Source organism: Choloepus didactylus, chromosome 18 (genome assembly GCF_015220235.1).
Source record: "Choloepus didactylus isolate mChoDid1 chromosome 18, mChoDid1.pri, whole genome shotgun sequence".
Classification (NCBI taxonomy): domain Eukaryota; kingdom Metazoa; phylum Chordata; class Mammalia; order Pilosa; family Megalonychidae; genus Choloepus; species Choloepus didactylus.
The window spans coordinates 70159540-70169459 of NC_051324.1; the positions used below are offsets into that span (position 1 = coordinate 70159540).

Here is a 9920-nt window from a genome sequence, read left to right on the forward strand (position 1 = left end):
TGTCACCCCCATGGCAGACATCATTACTGGAGCAAGGGCCCGTCCCTTCTGCGCCCTGCTGAGGTCTTGGGGCCAGCGCTGTCCAGTCGAAATGAAATGTGAGCCCCAGATGTCATTTTAAGTTTTCTAGTAACCACATTAAAAAAGCAAAACAAACAGGTTAAATTAATTTTATTGATATGGTTTTATGTAGCCCAATATAAAATAATATAATTTCAACATGTAATCAATAAAAAAAAAAGATATTTTTCTTTTTTCTTCATGTAAGTCTTTGAAAACCAGTATGTATTTTATGCCTCCAGTACATTTCCATTCAGACCTGCCACATTTCAAGTGCTTACGGGCCTCCAGGGGCTCACGGCTGCCAGACTGGACAGCGCGGGCTTGACTCCTCAGTGCCCTCCGTCTCCAAGAAACCCGCCTCTCCCCGAGCTGAGCATTCATGCCCACTGCTCTGCTTCTTAACCGTCTCTCCGGGCCCAGGCCCTATTTCTGGGGTCAGAGTGAAAAACAGACTGAGGGCCCTGCTGCGAGAGGGAGACGTGTATTCTCGCAGGGGTGGTCGCCAGCCCTGGGCACCGGGGGCACCTGATCGAGGCAGCATGGAAGTGATGACAAGCTCAGGCACCCTACACTTTTCCGTTTCCTGGCTCGGTCACCCTGGGAAAGTGACCTCATCTCTCTGAGCCTCACCTTCCTTACCTGAAAAACAGAGACCAGGCTGTCACCTGTGTCTGCCGATCACTGTGAAGATGCCTGAGTTGCTCAGCACGGTGCCTGGCGCACATGAGTGCTAAGTGCACGATAGCAGCAGAGGAAGGGCAGAGCCTTGCCTCTGTGTACAGGGGGACATATCGTCTCCTTTGAGCAAAACCTTGACGCCTTTCTGGAGGCATAGGGCTGGCTCAGTAGCCCAATAGCCTGCTTCCATCTCTCACAGAGCCACCCCTGAGTGACGACTTGCAGCCCCCCTCAGCCGTGTCCAGCCCGACCCAGCCGGGCCCTGTCCTGTACATGCCATCTGCTGCCGGAGACTCGGTGCCTGTGAGCCCCTCCAGCCCACATGCCCCAGACCTTAGCACTGTACGTGTCTGTCCTGGGGGCTTGGGGCCTTGTCCCACTGGCCTCGGGGTGGTGGGTGGGCACCTGCCTACCAGGAACCAGTCCCTGCCTCTCGTGTCCCCAGCCTTGCAGCCTGTACTGTGGGAAGAAGCCCTAGCATTTGACCTGGGACCCCGGGTTCTGCCTTTTCTGTCACTGGCTGCTTCTCTCTGTTGGGAGCTGGAATGGGGTCCCCAGAGCCGGCATTGTTGAACCTGGGCTGGTAGAAGGGGCAGAGATTGCCACACTTCCCCCGCCCCTCATGAGAGGGAGGGGTCCTGGGGTGGTTCCCGCTGCTTGGCAGCAGATGGAAATGGAGTTGAGCCCCTCAGTGAAGAGTCTTCCTCTGAGGAGGGATGGACGGTGGGCGGCACACAGCCCACATTTATGCCCACCGGCCCTCTCCCTTCCTTCCCTGAAGCTCCTCTGTAGAAACAGCAGCCTGGGCAGCCCTTCCAACCTCTGTGGCTCCCCCCCGGGCTCCATGAGGAAGGCCCCGAACCTGGAGGGCATTGTCTTCCCTGGGGAGTCTGGCCTCGCCCCTGGCAGCTATAAGAAGGCTCCTGGCTTTGAGAGGGAGGACCAGGTGGGAGCTGAGTACCTGAAAAACTTCAAATGCCAGGTAAGGAAAGAGGGCAGCGGAGGATGCCTGATAACCAGGGTGTTCTGTCTTTTCCTTCACGGGGCAGGAGGAGCCCTCAGGGTTGTCCTTGGCCAGCTCTGGGGAGGATGGCAGGCAGCTAGGGCAGGACTGGGCAGAGTGAATGACATTGTCTCCTTTTCCAGATGGAGACGGGGGGCACAAGGAGTCCGAGCGCCTTGCCCTGTGGCACAGAGCTGATTTGGAGAGGAGTGGGGATTCCCACCTAAGTCTCCTGTCCACATGTCCAGTTTATTACCCTGCTCTGTGCTGCCTTGAGGAAATGGCAGGGCCTTGGGTTGCAGGACACAGGGGTGCCTAATAGCCTAGAGAGAAACCTTCTGGGCTTAGCTGAAGCTTATTATTGCCTGGGAGGAGAGGAGCAGCCCCCTGGCTCCTAGGGTAGGAACAGGTGTGGGGGCAGGGGAGAGGTGTGTGTGTAAAGGAGAGCTGTGGGGAGCATGCCGGAGCCAGGTGTCCAAGCCTCCCTGCTCCCCAGTACCTGCAGCTTTGGGAGTCATGGCAGGCTAAGGTGGACTCCTGGACTTGGGGCTCTTCCTGGCACCACATTGACCTGCTGCTCCCTGATTTTTTCTTTCTCAGGCCAAATTAAAATCCCACTCAATAGAGTCCAGGAGTCAAGAGCAGCCTCTGCTCCAGCCCAAACAGGTATGAGCACTCGGCATTCCTCCTCCCCTCCCGCCACCCTCGTGGGCAGGTCGGACCCAGGACCTCAAGGGGCTTTGGGGGCACTGCTTTCCCCCGCAGGAGTCGATGAGTGCAGGGAAAGGATGGGGGTCAGGCCCTGGAGCCCCTTATCTCCTAGACTCATCCATCAGTCTTTCAAAAAAAAATGTATTGAGCATCTCTGCCTGCCAGGCACTATACTCCCCTCTCCCTTTCCCTGCTGCAGGACTTAAGGGGTCAATGGGCCCTGCAACCTCCACGCCACACTTCTCCAACTCCAGCCCCTTAACAAGGTGTCGGGTGGGCAGGGGCCTGTCTGGGGATGGGGCAGCCAGAAAAGATGTGCCATTTCCCTCTGCCTCCCACCTTTGTGGCCCCCTCTCTCCCCTGTGGCTGTGGCCTCCATCTGCAGCATCCCGTTGCCTCTCCCCTTACCCTCTCATTGCAGGACGTGCTGGGCATCCTCCCCGTGGGCAGTCCCCTGACCTCCAGCATCTCTTCTAGTATCACCTCCAGCCTGGCAGCTACTCCCCCCAGCCCTGCAGGCACCAGCAGCATCCCTGGCATGAACGCAAATGCTCTGCCCTTCTACCCCACCAGTGACACGGTAGAGTCGGTCATAGGTAATGAGGCTGTCTCTCTTGCCAGGCTCAGGATGGGGCCTGGAGTCCGAGGCGCCCCAGTCTTGGAGAGAGACTCAGATCTGCACACCACTCACTCGGGCAGCTGTCTTAGGAGAGTCCCTTGAGGGCCTTTAGCCCTAGGTGCCAGGACCAAGACTAGTCCCCACAGCCCTGCCCTGTGAATCAGAAGAAGCACCTTTTCCCCTGGGCAAGTGTAGCCTCGTCCCAAGATATCGGCCGTTCCGCCCCCACTACCTACCTTGTGAGTGAGCAACCCTCACAGCTGTCCTCAGAGTTTCTGGTTACTTAGAAGCCACTGCCTCCCTCTTTCAGCAGTCATTTAAGGGTGCCCACCCACATCGTGCCAGGTCCTGTGGCAGGCACTGGGGAGACAGAGGTGATGACTTATCTGTTCCTGCCCTCAAGAAAGGACACTAGACGCTCACCGTCCCCTTCAGCAGAGGGCAGTGAACATGTACAGAGCACCCAGTCTGCTCTGGCACCAAGGGCCCAGAGACCTTCATACTTTCAGGGAGTTCAGGAGTGAGGCACTGGCTGTGACATCAGGAGATAAGACCTCTGTCCAAAGCAGGGCCCTGGATTGGGTCTTGATTCCTCCTGGGGCATCAAAGAAGGCTTTAGAGAGGACAGAGATTTGAGCTGGACCTCACTAGGCAGGTAGCATGGGGATCAGCGTGGCAGAGGGAAGAGTCCTAGCCAAGGCACAGAGGCTTGCGAGAGCCTGGGTCTAATGTGGCTTGAGCTTGAGGTGTAGCAGGGGGCACTGGAGAGGAAGTAGGAAAGTCAGATGGGTCCAGAAGGTGAGGCCCCTTGGGAGGCCAGGAGGTTCACATCCTGATTGCTCTGTCCCTAGAGTCAGCCCTGGACGACCTGGACCTGAATGAGTTTGGGGTGGCCGCCCTGGAGAAGACTTTCGATAGCAACACAGTTCCCCATCCAGGCAGCATCACAATTGGTACTGGATAGTGGAGTGGGCAGGGTCATGTGGGAGGGCTCCTAGGGGCCCAGCTGGCCAGCTGCTTGCAGCCTGGCCCAGGGTGGGCCCAGGGTGGGCCCTGAGTGGTCCCCTGCTCCAAGTGGCCCCACCCGGCTTGCCCTGCCCTCACTCCGCCCACCCTCTGGGGCCTCTCTTGCAGGTGGCAGTTTGCTGCAAAGCTCTGCACCTGTGAACATCCCTGGCTCCCTGGGAAGCTCTGCCTCCTTCCACTCCGCATCCCCATCCCCTCCTGTCAGCCTCTCCTCACATTTCCTGCAGCAGCCTCAGGGTCACCTGAGCCAGTCAGAAAACACGTTTCTAGGGACCTCAGCATCACATGGATCTTTAGGTAAGAGGGGGCCATGGCTTGCTGAGGAGACCTGGGGCAGGGAACCCTGGCTTTTAGAAGGTGCCTTGGCCACTCTGTCCACAGCGTGTTGCCTGGGCTGGCAGCAGCACAGCACTGAGATTAGGAACGGGGGCTTTGGGCTCAGCTGGAGTCAAGTCATTCATCATCGCTCCCTCACTGTGTGACCCTGGCCAAATTATCTGGCCTCTGTGTCTTAGCTTCTGCCGTAAAATGGGATAATGACAACCCAACCCCCACTCCCACACTACCCCACTCCTCGTCAGGCTGTTGTGAGGCTTAAATGAATTAATGCGACCCAGTGAGAAGTGGTGGCCTCAGTCACCAGCTGCCAGTGCTGTCTTCATCCTAGTGAAGTGTCGTTTTGCCCAGTCACCCAGAGGTCCAGGAAGCTGGTCACAGGAGACCCTGAGGGAAGCCTAAACAGGCTCAGCCCAGCTCAGGCTGCCCTCCCAGAAAGGCAGGGGCCCCAGGGAGACCAAGTCTGGCCCAGAGGTGGAATGAGAAGGGTGTGGCTTGGGGCAGCAGTGGTGATATTACTGCCTGGAGGCGCACAGGCTCAGGCTCGGCAGCCACTGGTCGGGAGAGCTCAGGCACTGTCATGAATGTTAACCAAGGTGGTAGGTGTGAAGCAGTTAGTTAGCCCAGAGCCCGAGCCTGTCTGTCTCAGCCAACAGGAGCTGCTGTTTGTTCCTCCTCCCAGCAGCCATTCACAGAGACCAGCAGGTGCCCTCTCCTGAGGACATGGGATGTCCTGTGAGACAGCTTCCCTAGTCTCTCTTCAGGGGAATCAGGGCAGCACGTGATTTCATAGCACCTTTCTGATTTGTGCAGATTGTTTTGAAGCTGGCTATTTTCTGTTTTCTGTGGATTCTGTTGCTAGACACTTAGTGGTACCTTTTTCTGACTTGCCTCATATTACGGAGGCATCTTGAGCATAGCCTTCCATCCTGGCCGCACACTCAGTCCTTCACCACATACAGGTTGCGCAGTTTCGTATGCAAGTGCAAGCTCGGCAGTCCGTGCTCTTGTGGAGCCGGGGTCTACTGGGGAAGTGAAGCTGCACAGGGGTTTGGGGTACACTTAGAGCCTGCCACTAAGTGTATGGCAAAGGCCTGGTTGCTGCACTTCTGAGCAGTAGAGGGAGCCTCACCTGAGCACAGGGTCAGGAAGTGGCTCCTCTCCAAGAGAGTAAATGCCCCCTGAGAGCTAGACAATGGAGCTCGCTGCTGGGATGGCCTCATGTCAGAGCAGGCTCCACATTCCCTTCCCCAGAGCAGATTGTGCCCACTGTGGGATGGGACCCATCAAATGTCAGTGCCCCTGTGGTACTCAGAGCACAGAATGACTTAAATCCTTTTGCATCTGGAACACCCTGGCTGGAGCAGTGGAAAAGGGATCAAGGAAGAAGGCACTAGAGTGATGCATGAGGACAGAATGAGGCAAAGAGCTGCCCTGGGGGCTGCGTGTTAGTAAACTTTAGTCAAAAGTGGGTGGGCAGGCAAACAGTTGGTGAGGAAGCAGCTTAGCTGAGCGTAAGGAGAAGGCCTTTGGCAGCAGGCACTCTGATTATGTGTCCAGGTTCCACCACTTACTACTCACGTGAACCTCCCTGACACATTGGATCTTGGTTTCCTCATCTAAAATAAGGGGATGAACCCAGGCTCCCTGAGCTCCTCCCACTCTGCCTCTGCTGTCACATGAGGCTCTGGCTTGTCTCCCAAATCTCCTCTAGGCCTCACAGCAGACTGCAAGAGGCTTCCCTCCCTCTAGCCTAGAACTGAAGTCAGGACCATAAATAACCCCATACAGCTCTCGCATACAGCACCTCCTAAGTCCACTTGCTTGCCCGCAGGAGAAGTGGTAGGACCCCATTTTAAAGCTGAGGATGTAGAGGCTCAGCAGTTAAGAGATAACTCTTGAGTAGCAGATCACATTAAAGCTTAGGTCTGGCTCTAAACCCACAGCAGCCACACAGCTTGCTCCCTGTCCCTGCAAAATTCCCCGGCCTGACGTTGCTGGAGTCTTGCACAACCACCAGCACTTCCCCCAAGGTACAAGTCAGTCCCCGAAGACCCCCAGGCAGGGCTGGGCGAGGGCTGGGGCTCCAGGCCCTCGAGTCCTGATATTCCTCCCCTCCCTGGGGCAGGTCTGAATGGGATGAGCAGCAACATCTGGGAGCACTTTGCCTCTGGAAGCTTCTCCCCAGGCACATCCCCTGCTTTCCTGTCAGGGCCGGGGGCCGCCGAGCTGGCCCGGCTTCGGCAAGAACTAGAGGAAGCCAACGGCACGATCAAGCAGTGGGAAGAGTCCTGGAAGCAGGCCAAGCAGGTACTAGGCCCCCATGCCCACCCACCGTCCCTAGGGCCTGGTAGCATCCAGCCCAAGCCCACCTTATACAGAGGGTTAGGGGAGGGCAGGGGCAGAGAGAACTAATTGTGTTTGCTCTCTGCCCCACGGAAGGCCTTGTCTTACCCATCAAGACCTGGCTAGTCAGCATCCCAGGCCTGGACCTCCCTCTCTGAGCAGCTTTTGGGGCCTGGTCCCACAGGACCACCTGCCTCTCCCCACAAGCCCTGACTCTCCAGGGCTCCAGGTCAAGGGCTCTTGGCTCTGAGATGGGCCCCCTGTCCAACTGCAGCCAGGCTGCCCTGGAGGTGCTGGCCAGGGCACCAGGCTCTGCCTAGTGTTTTCCTGGCATGCCAGACCCAGCCCCCTTCCTTGTCCACGGACTGTCTCTTGCAGAAGGCCCTGAAACCTCTCTTCTCTGCAGGCAGCGTCAGCCTCCTCCCTGCCCTCTCCCCAGACAGCAGGCCCAGCTTCCCAGCTGGTCCACAGCCAGAGTGGCCCACACAGGCTCCCGGAGATGCTCTCTGGGGGAAGCAGGGGGGCAGGGGCAGGGTGCCATCGTGACGAGGCGCTGCGTGTTGGGCCCACAGGCTTGTGATGCCTGGAAGAAGGAGGCGGAGGAGGCCAGCGAGCGAGCCAGCGCGGCAGGCGCTGAGTGTGAGCTGGCCCGGGAGCAGCGGGATGCGCTGGAGGTGCAAGTGAAGAAGCTGCAGGAGGAGCTAGAGCGGCTGCCTTCGGGGCCCGGCCTGCAGGCCCTGCCCGCCTTTTCAGACCTGGAGGCCCTGTCGCTCCCCACCCTCTACTCCCTCCAGAAGCAGCTGCGGGCCCACCTGGAGCAAGTGGACAAGGTAAGCCCAGGAGGTTAGGGGAGCACCAGGCGAGGGGGCAGAGGGGGCAGAGGCCTGGACTCTGACCAGCCCAGCCTGCCCCAGGGTGGTGGCCACCATCTCCTGACAACCTCTGCCCAGCAGCCGGGCTGCTCAAGAGGCTGGCGTCTAGAATGGGTGAGGTCAAGAGCTGTACTCCTTGGGGAGGTCGGAGAGTTGGAGGTTGAGGGGCACCAGTGCCCACCTCCAGGGCTTTGGAGGGTGGGTGCTGACCTGAGCTGAGTTCCCATTCCTATTCCGAGCAGCAGTCCTGAGGGTCTTCCTACCAGCAGATGTTCCCAAAGGTGCTGACTGCCCAGGGTTGCCCCGGGTGCCAGGAGAGTGGAGGGGAAAGAGCCTCCCTTCCTTCGCAAGGCATCTGGGTGGCAGCCCGGCCCATTGTGGCCACGTGGCCTGGGGTCCACCAGCCCTCCCTGGCCTTGTGTTCCCCTTTGAGGACCTGGGATCACTGCAGGATCAAATGAAACTGCAGAGGCAGAAGCCTCATACGAGGGAAAGCCTGTCCAGTGTGGGTGGGGGCATCACACTTGCAGGGCAGCCCGCCCTTCCCCCCCCTGCCCACCTCCCCTCACCCCTGCTCAGGCCCCTCAGCCTGCGCAGCTGGAAGCATAAAGGAGGGGCAGGAGATCAGCGTGAACACCAGGCCTGCGTGTGCTCGCCTGCTGTGTGGCTTGCACATACCACCGAGGGCTCTTTTTCCCGTGTCCTCACCCCGAGAGGGCTGAAGGGTGGCTGCAGGGAGCTCCTGGCCCGACTGCGGGCCCGGCCAGCGGCTGAGACCCTGCCCGTGACCATGGCGTCGCTTTCTCCGCAGGCCGTGTTCCACATGCAGTCGGTGAAATGCCTTAAGTGTCAGGAGCAGAACCGAGCGGTGCTGCCGTGCCAACATGCCGTGCTGTGCGAGCTCTGTGCCGAGGGCAGCGAGTGCCCCATCTGCCAGCCAGGCCGGGCCCACGCCCTCCAGTCGTGACCCTGCCGCCCGGCCCTGCCTGGCTCAGACCTTCTCACCTAGGACTTTTTAAAGTGTGTATATATGTATGTATGTACGTGTGTGTGTATATGTAGATGGATATACACACACATATATGTATGTATGTATATGTATATGATTATATGTATACATTTCTGTGTGTATGCGAGTCTGCGTGGGCGGCCAGTGTGTGAACAGTGTCTGTGTGTATATCTGTACATAGATATAGACACACACTTTAAAACAGACTTACCAAGCACTTTTTAAAAGAAAACTATTTTGCAGTCCTCTCCCTGCCCGCCCCTACCCTTCCCACTGCAGAGACAAAGTCCCTTCTTCCCCCACCGGCCTTTTGGCAGGGAATCTTTCTGTCTCTTTTTTATGTAGGAACTAACTATTTTTAACTTCTTCCTAGGGCCTGAGCAGGGAAGGAGGGGAAGCTGGAAGGGGCTGCGGGGAGGGGAAAAGCTTTCCGGTCAGGCCCTGTGCTCACCCCACCTCCCCAGGTGAGAGGTGGGGGTGACTGGGGGGTCCTGGGTCCTGCAGGACAGACCCGTTCCCGGCTGTGAGGGCCTCTGTGAGGCCCAGCCCGCGTGCTTTACCAAATGTGGATTTAGGCCCAGGGGGAGCAGCAGGGGCTGGCAGGCCGGAACTGCAGGCCAGCCCCCTCCTGGTACCTGGGTTCCTGAGCTCTGATGTCCACCTCAGTTCCCTGCCTGCACCCCCAGAACAGCCTCCCTGGCCCCACAGCCACCTACCAGACTCTGCGACCCCTGCTGTCCTCAGTTGTCCCCCCTCTCCTCCCTGGCAGGGCCCTCCACCTGCTATCTGCCTCCTCCCCCTGGCAGCTAGCAGGGCAATTGGGGGGAAGGGGCTGTGACTGTGAGGACCAAGGGAGGGGCCCAGGCCCTGCCCCCCTCGCCAGGAGGGGCTCCGTGGCATTCCTTGGTGCTCTCTGAGTGCAGCTGGCGTCCCGCCCATCCTGGGGTGGACGCCTGTGAGCGTGTGTGTGTGCCTGTCTGACGTATATTGTGTCTTAGCTTCCATTTCCAGCATTGTTCTGTACAGAGATACAGCGGGGGAGGGAGGGCAGAGCGGGCAGAGGGGGCGACCCCGCTCCCAGCGCTGGGTGTCTGGGTCAGAAGCAAGAGGGCGTGAAGGGTCCAGCCCTGGCCCAGGCCCCTCCTTGGGCTCAGCACGAAAGGGCTTTCAATGAATTAAGTGGAAACTTTCTCTCTCTCTTTTTTTTTTTTTTTTTTTACAAAAATGCAAAAATCAACAAAAGCTCCAAACCTATTG

The 9920-nt window shown here is 58.3% G+C and overlaps 1 protein-coding gene across 2 annotated transcripts in view; it reads left to right on the top strand.

The window, feature by feature from the left end:
• The window catches only part of UNK (unk zinc finger), a 33934-nt gene extending 24061 nt beyond the window's left edge, over positions 1-9873 (top strand). The window contains exons 8-16 of one of the 2 annotated variants that reach the window (XM_037810837.1): positions 941-1083; positions 1523-1723; positions 2345-2410; positions 2877-3051; positions 3926-4027; positions 4209-4397; positions 6565-6746; positions 7355-7612; positions 8466-9873. In XM_037810837.1, the coding sequence (XP_037666765.1) occupies positions 941-1083; positions 1523-1723; positions 2345-2410; positions 2877-3051; positions 3926-4027; positions 4209-4397; positions 6565-6746; positions 7355-7612; positions 8466-8621 (1472 nt within the window). In that variant the 3' untranslated portion in view covers positions 8622-9873. The remainder of the gene's footprint in view (positions 1-940; positions 1084-1522; positions 1724-2344; positions 2411-2876; positions 3052-3925; positions 4028-4208; positions 4398-6564; positions 6747-7354; positions 7613-8465) is intronic. The other variant, XM_037810836.1, reaches the window with a different exon arrangement.
• The last annotated feature ends 47 nt before the right edge of the window (positions 9874-9920 follow it).